The sequence below is a fragment of the Zootoca vivipara genome, chromosome 14 (genome assembly GCF_965207765.1).
Source record: "Zootoca vivipara chromosome 14, rZooViv2.hap1.1, whole genome shotgun sequence".
Taxonomy (NCBI): Eukaryota; Metazoa; Chordata; class Lepidosauria; order Squamata; family Lacertidae; genus Zootoca; species Zootoca vivipara.
Genome location: NC_142597.1, coordinates 3101144 through 3122152, shown reverse-complemented (window position 1 = coordinate 3122152; position 21009 = coordinate 3101144). Strand labels below are relative to the sequence as shown.

The 21009-nt window shown below is 46.1% G+C and overlaps 1 protein-coding gene across 2 annotated transcripts in view; it reads right to left on the bottom strand.

Annotated features, from left to right (window-relative positions):
- The window catches only part of PDLIM2 (PDZ and LIM domain 2), a 59408-nt gene that overhangs the window by 26121 nt on the left and 12278 nt on the right, over nucleotides 1-21009 (bottom strand). The window contains exons 1-3 of one of the 2 annotated variants that reach the window (XM_035139381.3): nucleotides 17689-17932; nucleotides 15601-15721; nucleotides 8768-8919 (exon numbers count right to left, since the gene is read on the bottom strand). In XM_035139381.3, coding sequence (XP_034995272.3) covers nucleotides 8768-8919; nucleotides 15601-15693 — 245 coding nt within the window. In that variant the 5' untranslated portion in view covers nucleotides 15694-15721; nucleotides 17689-17932. Of the gene's footprint in view, nucleotides 1-8767; nucleotides 8920-15600; nucleotides 15722-17688; nucleotides 17933-21009 lie in introns of those variants that run through there. The other variant, XM_035139380.3, reaches the window with a different exon arrangement.

The window sequence follows — 21009 nt, the reverse complement described above, 5'->3', positions numbered from 1 at the left end:
GGGGGGGTTGCCTTTTGTGGTTCTTCAATTGTGGGAGGTTGCCTGTTTTGAGAGCCCTGTTATGCTACTTTTTGTCTGTGTTTTAAAGTACAGGAGCCTAGGATTTTTGAGGGGTGGGGGGAGTCTGAGTATTGCCAGTTCTCTTATGTGAAATTCATATTTTGTAGTGAGCACAACAGGTTTCCTACATTTCCAAATACAGTGGTACCTCAGGTTAAGTACTTACCGGTAATTGGTTCTGGTAGTCCGAATTTAACCTGAAGCGAACTTTCCCATTGAAAGTAATGGAAAGTGGATCAATCCATTCCAGACGGGTCCGCGGAGGACTTAAACTGAAAGTACTCAACCAGAAGCGAACTTAACCCGAGGTATGACTGTATGCTTATGGGCTTCAAAGAGTTGCGGAGGGAATACTTCGTAAATGAGAGGCTCCCCCCCCCCAGTAATTTTTTAAAAAGGCTCTATTCATCAATTTATGCAATGCATTTCTGCATTCCTATGGTAGACTGTAGCCAACATAAAAATAAAGACACACAGATCCTTTTGCGGGACCCCTGGCCCCACAGAAGGAGGCAGAGCGGGCCTATTCTGGGCTCAGCAAAGAAGAAGCCCAGCTCCAAGCCAGTAAGATCTGGGTGGGACCAAGGCCAATAATCTGACTGAGGTAACTTCAGCCAGAGAGTTTCATGTGGAGAGCATACCTGCCAAGTCTCCTGCAGAAAAATACGGGAACAGCAGCAGCAGCGGCACTGGAATTTGTCCGGCGGCCATCTTGGGGGTGGCCGTATGGTGCCGGCCAACTTAGGGGTGGCCATGCACCCACCTCCAAGATGGGCACCGCCATGTGGCCACCCCTAAGATGGCCACCGGGCATGCCTAGAAGCTATTTCCAGCACCAGCGGCGGCCATTTTCTGGAGCCCATAGATGGGCAAACCGCCACCAGAAAAATGGCTGCTGGCAGGAGCGGATTTAAGGGAGATTTATGGGAGAGGAGCTCAAACGGGAGACCGCCGGGAAATGGTAAGGAAAAACCTTACCCTGCCCATCTGGCTGGGTTTCCCCAGCCACTCTGGGCGGCTTCCAACCGAATATTAAAAACAGTACAGCATCAAACATTAAAAACTTCCCTAAACAGGGTCGCCTTCAGTTGTCTTCTAAAAGTAAAATAGTTGCTTATTGCCTTGACATCTGCTGGGAGGGCGTTCCACAGGGCAGGTGCCACTTCCAAGAAGGCCCTCTGTCTGGTTCCCTGTAACCTCACTTCTCGCAATGAGGGAACCACCAGAAGGCCCTCAGTGTTGGACCTCAGTGTCCAGGCTGAATGATGCGGGTGGAGACGCTCCTTCAGGTATACCGGACCGAGGCCGTTTAGGGCTTTAAAGGTCAGTACCAACACTTTGAATTGTGCTCGGAAACGTACTGGGAGCCAGTGTAGATCTCTCAGGATCGGTGTTATGTGGTCCCGGCGGCCACTCCCAGTCACCAGTCTAGCTACCGCATTCTGGATTAGTTGCAGTTTCCGGGTCACCTTCAAAGGTAGCCCCACGTAGAGCGCATTGCAGTAGTCCAAGCTGGAAATAACCAGAGCATGCACCACTCTGGCGAGACAGTCTGCGGGCAGGTAGGGTATCAAGCAAGATCAAGTGGCGACTTCTCAGTCAGAACCTAAGCCTTACAAAAATCTCTCCTGAGTGTTATCTGAAGAACAAGTTTTGAATATTAGTGGTTAAAAGTGCAAGAGAGGAAATCCCCGCTTTAAACTTTACCTCAGTCACAAATTCTTTAGGTGGCCTTAGGCAAGTAAGTCACTGTTCCCTCACCCAAAACTCCCCACCTGCACTTTGGGCAAAACAGTGCTGTGCTGAAACTTCCAGGAGCATGTTCATGATGCACTTTGGACATTTGTCTGAAACATTATACACGGAAGCTGCCTTCCCCCAAGCTGGTCCAGCCAGCTCAGTCTTGTTCCCAGCACTGGGAATAGCTCCTTGGGGTTCCAGGTGGGGGACCTTCCAAGCCCCACCTGGAGATGCCAGGGATGGAACCTGTGATTTTTTGCATGCAAAGCAGATGCTCTACCACGGAGCTATGGCCCTTCCCCTTTAAAAAAAAATGCTATGTATAGCTCCTCCTATTAGGAAAAACACAGGCCCTGATGTTGGGAAAGATGGAGGGCACAAGGAGAAGGGGACGACAGAGGACGAGATGGTTGGACAGTGTTCTCGAAGCCACTAACATGAGTCTGACCAAACTGCGGGAGGCAGTGCAAGACAGGAGTGCCTGGCATGCTCTGGTCCATGGGGTCACGAAGAGTCGGACACGACTAAACAACAACATTAGGAAAATGGGTGTCCACTAGGCAGGGATGCTGCACACACTTAGAGGAAGAGGGAGAGGGATAGAGGGAATTCCTACACAAGGGGAAAACCTCCAGGACACACAGGGGGAAAAACTGTTTTAAAAAAATAGAAAATATCCTGGATCTCTGAAACCTAGTGGAGACAGAGGGTTGCAAATGGGAATTGCCTCAAAATTCTCAAGGAACAACAGAAGCAGGAAGTAGAGATCTTGGAGAATTTAGGTGGAAGTGTAAATGGAAATTGTTTATTTTAACATTCATCTCATTCCACAACAGAAATCAATTCAGCGAATATGATCTGTTTTAACTGTTGTTATTTCCAGTCCACAAATGATACATAATTCATACCACCCAAAAATTTGCACTGTGTTTCTTTTGCATTGAAATGGTGTGGAATTGTGTAATGATCACACACACACACACACACAACCATAGTGGACAGTAAGAAGCCCATCTGCAACAGAAAGAAAACAGTGCTCTTTGAGATGAACACAAGGCTGGAATGGAAAGCAAAGCTTTCTTACATCCCTAGCAATGAGCAACACACAAGCCTAAGTCCTCACCTGGCTGTGGCTGAAGGGGTCTCCAAAGAACAGTCAGAAACCCCAAAGGACAGTTAGAAACTCAGGGAGAAAAATCTGAGCTTTTTGTACAATATTCTGCACTGTCACTTCCAACTGAGGTTTCTGACATGGACCTCAATGTTTGCTACTTCAGAGAAAGAGAGACGCCCAGCACTGAGCTAACTCAAAGAGCTCCAAGCGCCCCAGGACAACTGTAGGGTGGGGTCAGGGGAGAAGCATCATGCTCCAGAGAGGGTGGAGGAGGAAGAGAAAAAGATGAGCCGAAGGCCCCGGAATGAGAGGAATGCTGCCTCCTGAAGCTCCTTCAGTTCGGTTTGTCGGTTTTGGGGTGGTGCCAAGATACCATTAAGACTTTCCAACTCTCATCTAGCATCCGCTGCATGTCAAAAGCAGAAGAAACAAGGAAAGGGGACACAGCAGTGAACAAAGAGGACAAGACAGCCAGAGAGGCAGAAGACTGAGTCTCCTGGCCAAGTGGTGCAGAAAGGCATGTTGCTGTACCCTGCCCAGCTGCTCTGCAGAACACTCATGTGTGCATGCCACAGCACCGTGAGGCTGCAAGCCAGAGCCTGCAAGCTAGGAGAGGTGTAACAAGGCCCTGTCAAGGCTCACTCGCAGGTGTTGAGTGGGACAGTTCAGGTTGAACACCAACTGCCAGGCACCACCTGCACAGCATAATGAAAGCAAAATTATATCGCTTTAAGCCATGTTAAGGGTGCTGAGAGTTGTTAGGAGGAGGCCCCTATTCCCTCACAGAGGTACAATTTCCTGAGTTCCCTGCGAAGGAGATTGTTTGTTAAACCATTCTGCAAATTGTAGCCGGGGGGTGGGAGGGGTCTCCTAGCAACTTTTACAACTCGTAGCAAACTACAGTTCCCATGATTCTTTGGCAGAAGCCACAATTGTGTAAAGTGGTGCAATACAGTACTGCTTTAAGTGGATAGTGCAGGAACTTGAGGAACCTGAGCTAGGGCTGTACCCCACTCCATAGCCACTGCCCCCAAACACACACACACTCCCTCATTATCTGAACTCAGCTGTGCTGGGTGGGGAAAGATTCATGCCAGTAGAAGACCACACCCGGGACAGCGAAGTGGCCTGTTGTCAAATGGCTTTATACAATGCAACAGTTTGCTTCTTCCCTTCCACCCTTCTCCCCACCCCCCAAGACAAGGCCAAGTTTCATCTGTCACAGAGTCTGAATCATCAGATACTACGGTAGGAGATTGCTACCAGTTTCCCCGCCCGAGGCAATATTGCTGGCCTTGCCCACATGTTGCAGTGCCCCAAAGGCTACTTCACAGCTCACTAGCTTTGCAGTCACATGCAGGCTCATGTGGGATTATTACAGACCCAGCTGGGTTTATGCAACAGGGCACAGGAAAACTCCAGCACCGGACCCAGTGGGAGGTGCATCTTTAACACTCCTCGGAGCAGAGTTATTCTGGCTTACTTCGCTTTCACAGGCCCTTTGTAAGGAGGAGAATCTGTGTGCAAACACAGAGCTTTTTTGGTTTTTGTAAACATTCTTCCAAAACAAGTATCAATTGCCACCATTAAGAGTTTGAAAAGGGACATTCAGGATTAGCAAGGAGAGTGTCAGTGGGCTGAGGTTTTCAACAGGCATCTGTCCTGTGGCTCTGTAGCATGCTTTGCCCAACAACAGAATCCCAGAAGGGCATGGCCCACCCTGGTGGTGAGACAAGCTCTCGCCCATCGCCAAAAAAGTCCTATGCGCTCTGTTGCTCCCTCTCTCTGCCACCAACGAGTTTTAATTTGCCAGCTTTGATAGTTGGATGCCAGGGGCAGCAGGAAAAGTAAGACTTGACTGCTGGGCTGTTATTTTTTTGAGCCCACCATCTGTGCTAGTCAATGAGGTTATTTAAAATGTACGCATACAAAAGCAAGTTAGTTTTTAAGGATTTCTCCCACCACCCATCAGGAAGATATGATGACACACACACACACAGCACGGGGAACCATTCTTGGCAGGCTTTCTAGTCCTTTTGGCAGACAAAAGAAATTTTGAAAGTACTTTGAGGCTCAAAAGCAGAGCAAATTTCAGGCAAATATTTCAGCTACCTAAGAGTAAGGCTTTTTTATTCCTCCTCTCCCCTCTAAGCCAACTTTCTGTTCTCATGCCTCAGATGCCTCACTCCCCTCCTCAAAAGCATTTTCTCTTGCCTTGGCATCTGCCAGGCCTATGCTTAACCAAAATCCATCTTAATTGTACAAAAACATAAAAATAAAGTAATACACTGCAATAAACATACATTGTGTAGATTAGGTTTCTGTCATAATTCCTATGGTAGAATTTGATCTTCCTTGGCCACAGAATCTGTGCGTGTAGAGTAGACACATCAGTATATATAAAGCAGAACCAGAGCAACACCAAGAAGCTGGTTTTGACTCCCTCACACATGACAAGCGACACCTCCCAAGTTCCCTTTGGCACAGAATATACAGACAAGCAGTGCCCCTTCCCCACCTCCTCCCCAAGAACAGCCCCAGGCTCTAGAACCAGTCAGACCTGGGTAGCAGGAAAACAACTGCCCAAGCGGCCTCCCTTCCCAGCTAATCCACCCCAGCTTAGCTTTGTGCTGCTTTGCAAACCACTAGCATGCTCTCAGAGCCAAAATACAGCAAGGGAAACCAAGAGTCAGTCAATTCCAGCCAACCAACCCCTGGCTCTGTCCTTATAACCCACGAGCTGTATTCAGAACAGACCTCATGCCCTATGTACACAAAAGATCAGGGATTTTAGCTGCTTCTCCCTGCACCTTCCAAGGTACAGCCAAGGAGATGGCTGGGTGCACCATTTCAGAGTGTCTGACCCCTGCAGTCCCCACATATGACAAGCAGGCCCAGAGCCAGCAATTTCACCGTAAGTGTGGGAGTGGGCTCCTAAGGCAGACCTTGCTGGCAGCAGGGAAATGTCACAATAACACAAAACAACAAACACCTTAATGCTCATAGGTTTTAATATACACTTCTTTAAGAGTAAAAAGTCCTAGTACCCTACCTGTCATCCCAGTTTGTTTGTATTAACTGGCCTGAGAACTGGGACTGGGTTACCTCTTGCTGCTCTTTTTCAACATTGACAGAAGGAGCCAGGAGTTAATCCAAGGAGGCCCTGCTCACCTCCCAAGCCTTTTGTTGTTGTTTAGTCGTTTAGTCGTGTCCGACTCTTCGTGACCCCATGGACCATAGCACGCCAGGCACTCCTGTCTTGCACTGCCTCCCGTAGTTTGGTCAAACTCATGTTCGTAGCTTCGAGAACACTGTCCAACCATCTTGTCCTCTGTCGTCCCCTTCTCCTAGTGCCCTCAATCTTTCCCAACATCAGGGTCTTTTCCAAGGATTCTTCTCTTCTCATGAGGTGGCCAAAGTATTGGAGCCTCAGCTTCACGATCTGTCCTTCCAGGGAGCACTCAGGGCTGATTTCCTTAAGAATGGATAGGTTTGATCTTCTAGCAGTCCATGGGACTCTCAAGAGTCTCCTCCAGCACCATAATTCAAAAGCATCAATTCTTCGGCGATCAGCCTTCTTTATGGTCCAGCTCTCACTTCCATACATCACTACTGGGAAAACCATAGCTTTAACTATACGGACCTTTGTCGGCAAGGTGATGTCTCTGCTTTTTAAGAGGCTGTCTAGGTTTGTCATTGCTTTTCTTCCAAGAAGCAGGCATCTTTTAATTTCGTGACTGCTGTCACCATCTGCAGTGATCAAGGAGCCCAAGAAAGTAAAATCTCTCACTGCCTCCATTTCTTCCCCTTCTATTTGCCAGGAGGTGATGGGACCAGTGGCCATGATCTTGGTTTTTTTGATGTTGAGCTTCAGACCATATTTTGCGCTCTCCTCTTTCACCCTCATTAAAAGGTTCTTTAATTCCTCCTCGCTTTCTGCCATCAAGGTTGTGTCATCTGCATATCTGAGGTTGTTGATATTTCTTCCGGCAATCTTAATTCCTGCTTGGGATTCATCTAGTCCAGCCTTTCGCATGATGAATTCTGCATATAAGTTAAATAAGCAGGGAGACAATATACAACCTTGTCGTACTCCTTTCCCAATTTTGAACCAATCAGTTGTTCCATATCCAGTTCTAACTGTAGCTTCTTGTCCCACATAGAGATTTCTCAGGAGACAGATGAGGTGATCAGGCACTCCCATTTCTTTAAGAACTTGCCATAGTTTGCTGTGGTCGACACAGTCAAAGGCTTTTGCATAGTCAATGAAGCAGAAGTAGACGTTTTTCTGGAACTCTCTAGCTTTCTCCATAATCCAGCGCATGTTTGCTATTTGGTCTCTGGTTCCTCTGCCTTTTCGAAATCCAGCTTGCACTTCTGGGAGTTCTCGGTCCACATACTGCCTAAGCCTGCCTTGTAGAATTTTAAGCATAACCTTGCTAGCGTGTGAAATGAGCGTAATTGTGCGGTAGTTGGAGCATTCTTTGGCACTGCCCTTCTTTGGAATTGGGATGTAGACTGATCTTCTCCAATCCTCTGGCCATTGCTGAGTTTTCCAAACTTGCTGGCATATTGGGTGTAGCACCTTAACAGCATCATCTTTTAAAATTTTAAATAGTTCAGCTGGAATATCATCACTTCCACTGGCCTTGTTATTAGCAGTGCTTTCTAAGGCCCATTTGACTTCACTCTCCAAGATGTCTGGCTCAAGGTCAGCAACCACACTACCCAAGCCTTTAATGCATAGCAGAATGTGAACCAATGGCCAGGAACCTTAGGGCGCTTCCTATAATGCACGCCACAGGTTGTAGCCTCACACCCCACAGTCACAGTCCCCACTTTGGACAGACGCAGCCCATTCCTATTCCTGGTGCAACCAGTACACTCGTCCCTTCACGTCTTTATCTCCAGAGTGGGCAGGTGTCAGCCTTGTATAGCCTAAATTGTTGTTGTTTTGATTTGCTTTTCATTTGAGATTCATTTAGGATTACGGAAGAGGGTGCATCTGAGCAAATGTCCAGCGCAAGAGTTTGTTTTCGAAACCAGAACTGAGCTCACAGTAACACCCCCAAAATCACTGCTGGTTCCCCCACCCCCAAGTGCCTTAGCAGTCAAATTCAGCAGTGGAGGTGGCAAACTTTTTAGGTGTTCCAATTCCAATCGTCTACAAGTTACCCAGAGAGCAACACTCTACCCTCTACTCCAGTAAGCAGAAGCTAGAGCATTTTCTGCGGTGCACTCTTGACAGGATTCATTCCTCCTCCTTCCTTTTAAATAAGGTCCCTCACTTTCAATGCAGGAACACCCATGGACCTCTGCTCAGCAACCATGGATTAAGACCTTGAATTTTATGACATTAAATGGCATTTGTGGGAGAACCAAGCAAATGGTAGAGAGCACCATACTTATCTTTTGTTAACTGACACAGACAAGAAAGGACAACCCACTGCAGCTGAAACTAAGAGCTCCTGAAACAGCAGTTCTTAAATGTGAGCAGCACAGTGACCAAGCCTGTCCCCCTTAAGACAGGAGAGCAGCTGCTAGAACTTCCCAAAGCAGCAGGATTGCAGAATGGCAATTTGTCATCCCTATTTGTCCACAACCCAAATGGAAAGGATTGCAACTGTCCGTCAAGGAAAAAAGCACTAAAATGTTCTTAAGTTATTGATTATTGACATTGCTCATTCTAGTTTTGTGCCTTTCAGTATTCCTTTATTTTACTTTCAATGATGACATCATTAAAGGCACAGTGAAGGAATGAATGCTCTGATTTAACTCCCCAAAACTATCGGGCCAGGAACCTCTGGAGCAATTGCTTATGGTTATTTCAGCCCTTGCTACAGGCAACCTTACCTGTCCACCTGCAGCTGCAGCTGCCCAGAGCTCTGCTTAATCTTGTTCTGTGCTTCCACATTGAGCATCTCAGAAGTGCTCTCTCCATTGATGGAGATTATGACATCACCAGGACGAAGGTCACCTAGAGCTGCTTTGCCATGCTCAGTCACCTGCATGAAGAATGAGAAAGGCAGAGACTCAGCAAGCTAAAATGTGATTACTGGGAACAAGCCATGCTCAACTGTGCATCAAGACGAATGCAGATGAATAGCAGACAGTCTATCCCACTAGCTCCTTTATTTATTTAACATGTTAGACTGCTTAATATAATAAAATCTCAAAGTGGCAAAGGCATGCTATGGAGTTTGTACAGTTTGCTTCCACTGGCTCTGTCCCCATATCCAAATAAACATCTGCACAAAGGATTTGTCTAAATTAACCCCTATTAAGAGTCTCTGCACCCGCCCATCTTAAAGATTAAAAGTGGATTTGCCATGTGTTGTGCTTAATAGAAAAAAAGTTAATTAAACCCGACTGAAAACATTCCAGAACAGTAACAGAGTTAAATCTGCTGTAGCAAAAACATCAAAAGATTCCTGTTGCATCATAAAGGCTAATAAGTGTATTGTGTCATGGCCTTTTGAAATGTATGGCTCTGCTTCACCATATGCATTTGACAATTGGGGGAAAGAAACTAAGTCACTGTGCATTTATGCCGTAACATCTTATTATGGACTAAGCAAGTTACTGCCATGAAGACCACAAAGAATAAAATACAAAACTGGCAAAACAACCAGTATTTTTTAACAAGGCCCACTGCTTTTTGAGGAAGTGCCAATTTCAAAATTCATCCAGAGAGCTCTCTCCATAATGCTGGTCACTTTGTAAAATGCTTTTCTTATTATTTTTAAAGCACTTTCACCCTACTTTAAATCACTCCATTACATGGCACAGCAAAATCCATGTGTCCAGAAATGTGTGCCTACGGGGGGGGGGGGGGGAGAGAGAGAATTGTTTGTGCAATAAGGTTGATTGTTCAATTACAACTTCCTTCAATCTTAAACTTACATTATTGGAGCGTGATGGATAATTCTAAAAACAAAGAAGTGTCACACTCCTTGTATAAAAGCATTTGACAGCCATGAAGAATTGGATATCCAATAAATAGCATATGCTGATGGTCTTTCTTATGCTGGGCTACAGATTGGTTTTGCAATATTTGAAAAATTGCAGAAATGGGGATGCTTAAAGAAAGTAAATAATTAAAAGAAGGAATGAGATCACCCAAAAGTTTTGAGCAATATCGGAGTTACTCTTTATCAATTGCTGTATTGGAAACAATGATATAATCTGAATGTAACTCAAATTACAAGGAGATTCCAACTAAACATTAGGAAGAACTTTCTGATGGTAAGAGCTGTTCAAAAATGGAACTGCCTCCCTCATGAAGGTGGTGGACTCTCCTTCCTTGGAGGTCGGATGGCCATCTGTCAGGGATGCTTGAGCTGTGATTCCTGCATTGCAGGAGGTTGGACTAGATGGCCTTGGGGTTCCTCCCAACTCTACAGTTCCATGATTCTGTAAGTGTCTTGCAATATTTTAACCATCTTTGTACTCCAGTTTCTTTGTACTATATAGTTTCTGTTAAAGATTCCCTTAAACACTGCAGTTTATTACAATAATTTATAGCATACAGTTCCATTTCAAAATAGCGTTCAAGGCAGCTACATAAATACTGAATGTTTCTTTTGTCCTGTATTCTGGAAACATCTGGATGTTAACAATGCATTATTGTGACATGTGATGCTGTTGAAATACTAATAAAGAGACCAAAACAACAACACCCTCCCTTACAACATCTGTGACTCTTATTCTAGTTTTGTTTTTGCAGTAAAGCAGTTACCACTCTCTAGCCACCATCAGCAGTCAAGTGTTGTTCACCTTACGACTTTCTCCTCTCTCAGAAAGCTGGCAATAAATATTTGTTTATAACTGAGTGAACAAATAAGGCTGTTGCCAAGGCAAAGGTGTTCAACTGGTAACCCGCGGGAGCAGGAGGAGATCTCTCTCCAGAATTAACACTGGGCTGCTCTATTCCTCAACATGGATCCCAAGACGCCAGACTGCAATTCTGGAACAAGTCAGTCAACTCACTTCAGACTCCAATTCATTTACAAATGCGAAGTCCACAGGCACCAGCTAACAGGAGGTGGGGAAAGACTTGCTAATGAAAACGTGTGGCCCTTGACTTCTGGTCTACTGCCATTGCTGACCGGTGGGAGAATCTCGAGCTCCGAGATTCTCTAGCGCCGTGAGGGAGGGGGGAGCTGCGAGAGCGCCGCGGACCCCCAAAAGAGCCCCAGATCGAGCGTTCTGGGGACGTGGGGACCATAGCTGCCAAGTTTCGGATTTGAAAATAAGGGATCAGCACCCTCACCTGTCCCGGCGACAGTCTATGATTCTCAGGGAGTGTGTCGAGGCAGTTGTTTATTGCTATGTAAATAAAGCTTTTCGTCTAGAAGACGGACGCTATCTTCGTGATTTATTGTTTGCTGCTTCTTGTTAGCTCACACACAGACTTCCAGCTGTGACAGAAGATGATTTACTCTGCTATTTTTGCCAAGAGCCGCAGCAGCTAAGGAAGCGGGCTGGACTGTTGTGATGTTTGGCAAAGCCTCTAATGAGCTAACTAAATTACTCATTAGAGAAATCTTAACAATGGACAAACATGTGGAGCCCCAGGATTCCTTTAACGGAATACCTGGCAGCAGCAATTTTGAGGGGCAGGCCCAGCCAAATCCTTACTCCTCCACCATCCAATTTGAACCAATGCCTAACTGCAACTTTACAAGTTGTGACGATTTGCTACACAGTAGGCAAAAACCACATGGCACCAGCCAATCAGCCAAGTGGACAAAATTCCTACCAGGCCCCTGATCCAAAACAGGCAACCCCATGACAGGCATAGCAATTACAAGCGCAAAGAACCCCTAAAAATAGGGAGGGAGATCCATTGCAAGCAGCAAAAGTGAAACTTCAAGCTGCTTGCTATGAATATAAAAGGCTATGGCTGTCAATCAAATAACTTACAACATACCAATTTCCCCAACAACAGCAAACCCCCAATCACACTTGTGGCTGACCCGCCCAACAAACCTAGGGATGTCTTGTTAACCTTCCACAACCCGAGCTCTCTCAAAATAAGAGAGACATTGTACACACTCCTTGGAGAAAAATGAAGGTGGAATATAAATGCAGCAAGTAAATAAACAAGTAAATAAATGTAAAATGAACTACTGGCTTTTTGCAAAAGTCTTTCCCTTTTTACTTGCCCTAAAACTTCCCACATTCTTCTTCGTTGGGTGACCCCAGGTTCCAGGACTTTATTACAAGAGAAGGAAGGGGGGCAGCAGATTTCTCCATCGACTTTCTCCCCAGCCTGGATAGCTCTGTTGGTTAGAGCTTTATGCTGATAACACCAAGGCTGCAGGTTCACACAGCTGCATATTCCTGCATCGCAGGGTGTTGGGCTAGATGACCCTCCGGATCCCTTCCAACTTGTATGAATCTATTATTTTATATCCCAATATGATGTCTCTTCCCCCTTCCCCGCCCCGAGTCGCCTTTTCTCTACCCTAAAAAGCCTCAAAAGTTGTGAATTTTCCTCACAGGGGAGTTGCTCCAGTCCCTGGATCATTTGTGGTGCCCCCGTTTTCTCAACCTTTTCCAGCTCCGCAACATCCCTCGCCCCAAGAGGGCATCCCCTCCCGTTCCAAGTGCGTACCATGCGACTGCAACGCGTTAATACTCTGCACATGCTTAGGAGCGCCCTTTTAATCTATCTTTCTGCACATGCTTAGGGGCACCCTTTTAATCTATCTTTCTACCTAAGCCTGGAGAAACCTTGACTCACCTTGCTCAAGTTCTCCCAGATAAATCATCATGAAAGGCTATAAGCAAAAGCGAGGTTCTCTTTATGCACACCTGGTGGGCAGAATACAGAATTCCCTTCTCACACAATGACCACCCAAGGGGTGATGCTGAATCGCTCAAAAACCTTCTTGGCAATGCAAACAGGCGGTTGTTGATTCAGGATAATAGCAACCTCTGAAACCATCTCAGGCACCCCAGATCACATAAACAAGTCCCAAACATCTCCAACAGAAAAGCCTGTGTTGGGATAGCCTGGCCCCAGATGACTGCCCCCAATTAACCCATACAACCACTGCAGCAAATCTAATGATAGCCTACATTTCTTCCACAGAACACAAGGCAGCATACAGGGTCCTCAGCCCACAGAGACACTGACCCATGGAAAGGCCACCCAGTCCAAATCCAATTTAAAGATAAAGAACCCAAAGGAGGGGGTGGGGCATCTCGAAGTTGCCCACCAAGAGTCAGCACCTGGACAGGAGACAGAGCAGCCACACAGGTCGCCTGGTCACAGTTTCCCCCACTAGGAGGAAAGGCTTTGCATTTTTAAAGTTCAATTATGGCCATTATTTCTACATCTTCACATGTAAATCAGCATGTGCACATTTTATTCATATTTATGTTGCCTTTTGCTCTCTTTTTTATTATGTATTTCCTGTCTTTGGGGCAAGTGGCCACCTTACTCACCAAGGCTGCTGCCTCCTGTGCCTTTAACAGATTCTGGCAATGTTTATTTTTTATTTTAAGAAATTAACACTTCCATAGCAATGCTTTGGAAGAGATTCCACTCTGATTTCAATCTGTGCCAACTGGGGGGAAAGCAGGGATATTCCCTTGCCCAGCACTGGGGAGGGAAGTAAGGAAGAAGTGTATTAGACCCCTGCTGCTTACAGTCTCCATGTGCAGCACCATAGACTTACAGTCTGTTCCAGGGAGTTGGTTCCTTGAAGAAATGGTAAACAGGATCTGTTCCCCTCATTATAAACTGAAGGGTCACACTTGGCTCAGTGCCCAGGCCAGAAAAAGGGGCAGTTTCCTTTTAGAGCTTCTGCCCCAAGCAGCACGTTAAAAAAAATATGCTCAGCATTCCAGGATGTCCTGCAAAACCCCAAAGACATTCAATGCAGGAACAGCCAGGCCAACAAATCTCTTCACTCCCACTTTTCCACAGGAAATTCCACTCAGAGCACCCAGCAAGTTGTTCAGAAAAACAGAGCCTATTTAGTTTGAGGCAATGGTAAAGGTAAAGGTAAAGGTAAGGGACCCCTGGACAGTTAAGTCCAGTCAAAGGCGACTGTGGGGTGCAGCGCTCACCTCGCTTTTCAGGCTGAGGGAGCCAGCGTTTGTCCACAGACAGCTTTCCCCACAGACAGCTTTCCGGGTCCTGTGGCCAGCATGACTAACCCGCTTCTGGCGCAACAGAACACAGTGATGGAAGCCAGAGTGCATGGAAATGCTGTTTACCTTCCTGCTGTAGTGGTACCTATTTATCTACTTGTGTTGGTGTGCTTTTGAACTGCTAGGTTGGCAGGAACTGGGACAGAGCAACAGGAGCTCACCCTGTCACGCGGATTCAAACCTTTTTTGTTTGAGGCAATACACTGTGCCTCCTTCTCCAAGTACCTGCTGAAGCTTCCAGCTACAATATAGTCAAGTGCATCTCACCTGGGTGCGCTAAAATGCAGGTGGCCCACAGATTATGTCTCGTCCACATCAGAGTTTTGTGACTGTCTTCATGTCACACACAGCACACCTGCTCATCTTCCTCTCTTGGCGAGATTTAGCAGCCCATTCCAGATAGCATCCGATTTCTATAATTCTGGCTCAAAGTTTTTGAGTGCACCACTGTGCACTATAGACTTTGGAGAACATTCAGTGCCCTCAAAGTTCTGAACAACTATTGAAAGGGGGAAACTGAAAACCAGGTGGGAGGGCAGAGGAAGAGAGTGGCTGGAAACGAAAGACTGAGGAAGATACAAGCTCAGTGAAAACACAAGTCTTTCAGGGTTGGGTCCTTTCCTGTCTCACACTCAGAAGCTATTTTAAAATGTCCCTAGGGATGGAACTGGGGACTGGCAATGGAAATCAATCAAGAAATACAAGATTTAAAAAGGGATGGACAATTCTGTTAATTTTGGTTTCTCTCAATTTCTCATTTTTTAAAAACCTTAAATTCAGCTCTCCACATTTCTGCAGCAATCTGCACGTTAAAATAAAATACCCCCATGAAAATTAATCAACATATTAATGTGAATTTATCCTAATAAACACATTTTTGTATGCTGTTTTGATTAGTATACCCAGTTTTCCAAAACAGTTTCCCCTAGTGTACATTTTCGTACATCTTGCTTGGCTGGAGATGTACAAAACCCGGGAGGATGCTTATGTTTTGTGGATTGTTTAAGAAAATAAAACAATGCAATCAAATTTCTACCCAAGCACCCCACCCTCACCAAAAACTTCAATGAGGACTGAGCATGCTCAGCAGGCAAAAAATGCTGGCTAACTGAGGGAGGGCAATGAAACAGAAAACTAGAGAAGATGGAAAATGGAATGGAGCGACTGGAACCCTGATCAGGGGTTTTCCACATGGCAACCTTTTGTTGCAGGGCCCCTCTTTTCCCTTCTTGATTGAAGGTGCCAAGTAAACAACAGCAGACAATCTTACCTTGTTAGCAGAGGGTGGTGTGGGAGTTAAGTTTCATTGCTATACACACTTTACATTTCCTTGCTGTGTGTGGCTCTCTTGCTGCCTGACTTTCCAGAGTACAAGACAGTAATAAGAAGCAGCAGGTCATTTTTCACGCAAAACTGTCTACCCCATTAGCAACGTCCATTATGTGGCCCACATGCTATAAGGTGAACTCTGCTGCACTATATGGGCAGCCAATGGGGGAGACAGGAGACAGGGTACGTACCTTAGATACTGTGATGGGCTTCCTGAAGTCCCTTCCCCCTGTGATGCGGAAGCCCCATGGAGCTGGACCCATAAGATTCACATTCACCACCATGGCAGTTCCACTAGCAGACCCTGTGGGCCTGAAAAGCAAAGGATAAGAGTGTGTTATGACAGTGTGTTACAGCAGGGAGAAGATGAGGAAGTGCTCTTGGCCCCGGAAGCCTAGGAAGCTGCCTTATGCCACCGACTCTAGTGCAGTGTTATCCATAGCAACTGGAAGCAGCTCTTTCAGGCAAGGGTTCCTTCCAGCCCTTCCTGGAGATGCTGAGGACTGAACCTGGGATGTTCTACATGCTAAGCAGATGCTCTGCCTTTGAGGTATGATTCCTCCCCAATTACCAGGACAACTCTATTCAATCATTTATTTATCAGTTGGTTATGTAAAGCTCTTTTTTTCACGCTGCTCTTTAGCTCTGAGGCTCTCAGAGCAGCACATGAAGACCAGAAGTAAGACATTTTCTGCGTTCAGGCTTACAGTCTAAAAGACATCACACCTAAGAAAAAAGATGCAGAGGGAGGATGAAGAAAGCAACGACAGGCACCAGTTACAATGACCAGTAAGTGACCAGCTGGGGTGGAAGCAGGTCAGGAGGTCTGGTGGAATGGCTGCTGCAAGTCGAAAGCTGAGAGAGGGTCAAAGGCAGCTATTCCTTCAGCAGAGGCAACGAAATAGCCCTGGGTTCCTTCTTCCTCCCTGCTCCTGCAGCTATTGCTAGGCAGCTCCTGGAGTGAACCAAAAGGCATCTGGTTCATGTATGCAAGGTGGCTTTTCTTTTTAAGGCTGGGGAGCCACCAACATCAGGCACAGCAACTTCTTGGAAACCTAAAGGTTGTTCTGCTAATGGCAGGTGGTGCAGCAGTGCCTGGATCCAGCAAGCAAAACCTCCAGGAGTGAAAGTAGCCAGTGGACAGTGTCAGAAGTGGCCCTGAATTTGCAAGCAGGGTAACCATGCTAACAACCAGCAGAAAGAGCCCTCTCAAAAGAAATATAGCGAATATTAGAGAGAGAGGAAAATCTAAGTAAGTTCCCTTTTGAGAAATTTCAGCTCAGCTACTATCAAGTTAAACTGCACAGGCACCCCCCACCCCACCCCCATATGCATGATTGACTTGTGCATGACCACTTGCATGCACAGCACTGGGAAATAAAAAAAATCATACCAGGAAATGGCAGGAGAGAGTCCTTGTGGTTTGTGAGGAAACCCTCCCCGGAGCCCAAAGAGGACATCAGTGAGGACGGAGGAAGCCCCAAAGAGACACGAGGTCCAGCGGGGCCTTATTAAGGCTGCTCAGCCTCCCTGCCTAGCAGCTGATGCATGCGGTAGTGAAGCAGCAGCACAACAGCAGCAGCAGCCACCTTTCCGCACGTCCTCCAGCCTCCAGGTGGCCCCAGAGCTTCAACTCTAGTTAAAGAAAAAGTTGTGTGGAGAGTGAGTTGGGGAGCAGGAAAAAACGGGCGTTCATAAGCTTTTTAGAGGGTGCTCTCCTACATACACAATTTTCATTTATGCATGTGGGAGCTTGGAATGTAACGCCCCAAGTAAGTGGGAGGACGCCTGTATACTGTTGTTAGTCATATAGGTAGATGAAGGAAGGAATAGGCCTTCTCATTGGAGGAGGAGGAGACTGGAAGGAGTCGGGGGCAAGTCTACTGCTGCCGTCAATTACATTTGAATAATAAAAATTCATCCGCAGTTGTTCCCCAAGTTCTCCACTCTGTTCATGGGGGCTGAAAGTACACACAGGAAAGGGATTTCGCTGAATATTCTCCAGGGCACTGGTGAAATTCTCCAACAGTTCAGCTGGAATCTTCCCCCCCAAATAAAAATTATTCTACCTCAGATATTATTTTCTAAGAATTTTTTTAAATAAAATGGCTTCTCCAGCACCTTGCAATTTCCCTCACAGAGAAACACAGTCCATAATGTCAACTTAAGGACCCTAGAAGTGGGCTTCCCATTTTTTTTGTCAAGGCTGGAACCCCCAAACCACAAAATTCTCCAAGCAACCCCGGCTCTGTTCAGGAGATCTCAAATCCTGGACCTACCTCTACAACCCCCAAATTGAGGTGCAGCAATTGTCCCCAAAGATTCAGCACACCCAAAGCTTTGTTCCTCTCTTGCAAAGTCACTCTCCAAAAGGGGAACTTGAAGACTGAAAAGCAGTTGGTTCCTTCCTAGACCACATGATGCTGCGAGTGACATTTGCCTTCCTGTCACAGACCTCACTTCCACCACCCCCCCCTCCGCCCCCTTAGCCTGCAGGTTCCTCCTTGCCAACCGCAAGTGCCTGACAAGGAAAGGAGCTTTAAGCAGAGAAGGGCGCAGAGCAACTTGCAGACACCTGGAGGAGCAGTAACAGCAGCTGCAGTGATAATAAAAGTTCTAAATCCAACTTTTCTTTTGCTCTGTCCCTCACAGTCAGGTTGATTGTTTATTGCCTGTGCTTTGCTTGGGCATGTTTTCTCCTAACCTGGAATCCCAACTGCAACAAAGAGAACAAGGGTGACCCTAGATTTTTATGACAAAGAATGTGACACCAAAGCCGACTAGAAAGGGCTAACCTGGAATGGCTATTAATTAAAATAATTATGATCATAACTGCTAAATATGTAATAACAGTAGCATATTCCCAGCAGCACACATCTAGGCTGAGTAAGTGGAGCCCAATAAAATATGTTGTTGCATGCCTTCATTTTCACTGCTAAATTTCTCTAGCGCAGTCTTCCCCAACCTGGTGCCCTCCAGATGTTTTGGGCTACTTTGAACTCCTGCCAGCGCAGCTGCATGATGCTTGGCCTGCTGGGAAGACGGCCATGCCAGATGGAGCAAGCAAGAGCCTGTTCTCACATGCAAGTGACCACTTGCAATCAAGTGATGAGCATGCTTGTTGTGCTTTGTAGACTAATGAAATAAATGCTCTTCTGATATTTAGACCAGCAGCTGCTAAACATCTGTGCCTCTCTCGTTGCTTTCTGACACATTTCATTCCCATTTTATGTTTTGTTTCCCACTGGAATGCCATAAGCTGCCCCAGCCATGACCTAAAGGCAATGCAGCTGCTGGGTGACCTTGGGCTAGTCACACTTCTCCAAAGTCTCTCAGCCCCACTCACCTCACAGAGTGTTTGTTGTGGGGGAGGAAGGGAAAGGAGATTGTTAGCCACTTTGAGACTCCTTAGGGTAGTGATAAAGCAGGATATCAAATCCAAACTCTTCTTCTTCTCTGGTCCATGGGGTCACGAAGAGTCAGACACAACTAAACGACTACAAGAAGGGATGGAGAAGCAGCAATGGCAGTGTGTGTGTGTGTGTGTGTGTGTGTGTGTGTGTGAGAGAGAGAGAGAGAGAGAGAGAGAGAGAGAGAGAGAGAGAGAGAATCAGCTAGAATGAGGCAGAAAATGGACATAACTGCCACTACTATGGAACAACAATTTAGAGAGATAGCAAAAAAGCAGGAGGTCACTTTGCCTTGAGGAGCAAGAAGAGGGCTCATTACAGGGTGGGAGTGGCTCCTAGATCTAGGAGAGGAAGGGAGGTCCCCAGAAACACAAGCAATTGTCAGCGCCAGACATTTGGTGCCGTAGGCCACACGATACAGCTTCCTCACCCGGACAAACAGGCAGGAAGTTCACAGCCACAAGGCCTGATTCATGTATTTTGTGGCTGAGGCTGGGAAGTTTGCAGCGAAGCACAACCTCCCAGGAGAGGATGCTGGCCTGACAGCTCATTGAGCATGCCACTGCCTGTTTATGCAGCGGGGGGGGGGGGTGCTGACAACGGCCCAGGGGCTAAGACCACAATGAACCAAGTCTCCACAAGGGATGGGTGAATCAATCAGTTGCCGTCTCTGCCGATCTCTCATTTTTTCAATCTTAAGTTCAGTTCCCTGCATTTCCGCATCTTTTGTTTTTTAAGTCCTCACCAGCCTTTTACTGTGAATACATTTTTGCCTTTACATTTTTTGTATGCAATTTTGCATAATTTATACACTTTGGCAAATAACATTTCCCCTAATGTAATGAATTTCTGCATTACATCATCAATGAAATGTTACTTTCATCAATGCATGTATTTTAATGCACACTTTCTTCTTTGGCGATCACTCTTATCCAAGTAAGATTGTCTTCCATTAACACGGTTTTAACAATGGGTCCACAGTAAGTGACTGTGGAGACCAATTCTGGATCCACATGTCCTTCCACAGTGGGGACATTGGTTTCCGGGCGGGAGTTGATCACGGTGTGGATTTGCCAAGCGTGCCTTCCTCTTAGCAAGTTTCTCCCTTGCGTTCTGAGATCGAGTGTCTTCAAAGCCCATGACACCTTTGGTAAAGGCTGTTCTCCAACTGGAGCGCTCACAGGCCAGTGTTTCCCAGTTGTCAGTGTTTATACTACATTTTTTAAGATTTGCCTTGAGACAGTCTTTAAACTTCTTTTGTTAACCACCAGCATTACGCTTTCCATTTTTAAGTTCGGAATAGAGTAGTTGCTTTGGAAGACGATCATCAGGCATCCGCACAACATGACCAGTCCAACGAAGTTGATGTTGAAGAATCATTGCTTCAACACTGGTGATCTTTGCCTCTTCCAGTACACTGATATTAGTTTGTCTGTCTTCCCAAGTGATGTGTAAAAATTTTCGGAGACACCGTTGATGGAATCTTTCAAGGAGTTGGAGATGGCGTTTATAAGTAGTCCATGTTTCACAAGCATATAGTAAGGTTGGTACGGTAGTACAATAGCTTTGTAAACAAGCATTTTGGTTTCCCTGCGAATGTCCCAGTCCTCACACACTCTGCACTTCAATCGGGAGAAAGCTGCACTTGCAGAGCTCAGGCGATGCTGGATTTCAGCATCAATGTTGGCCCTTGTGGGAAAGGTAACTGCCTAGGTAGGAGAAGTGATCAACGTTTTCCAACGTTACACCACTGAGTTGGATTTGTGGTGCTGCAGAGGGGTTGTTTTGTACTTGTTGGTGCAGCACTTTGGTTTTTTGGATGTCGAGTGATAGGCCAAGCTTTTCATAAGCTTCTGCAAAGATATTCAGGATGGTTTGGAGATCATCCTCTGAGCTTTCGCACACTACATTGTCATCAGCATACTGAAGCTCTATGGCGGAAATTACAGTAACCTTACTTTTTTGCTTTCAGTCTGCTCAGATTGAAGAGCTTTCCATCTCTTTGATATATGATTTCTACTCCAGTGGGGGGTTTCCCATCGACAAAGTGTAGGATCATGGCAATGAAAATAATGAATAGAGTTGGGGCAATAACACAACCTTGTTTAACACCTGATCCCACTGTGAATGGTTCACATTTAGAGCCATTGTTATCTGTGATGGTTGCTGTCATATTATCATGGAGGAGCC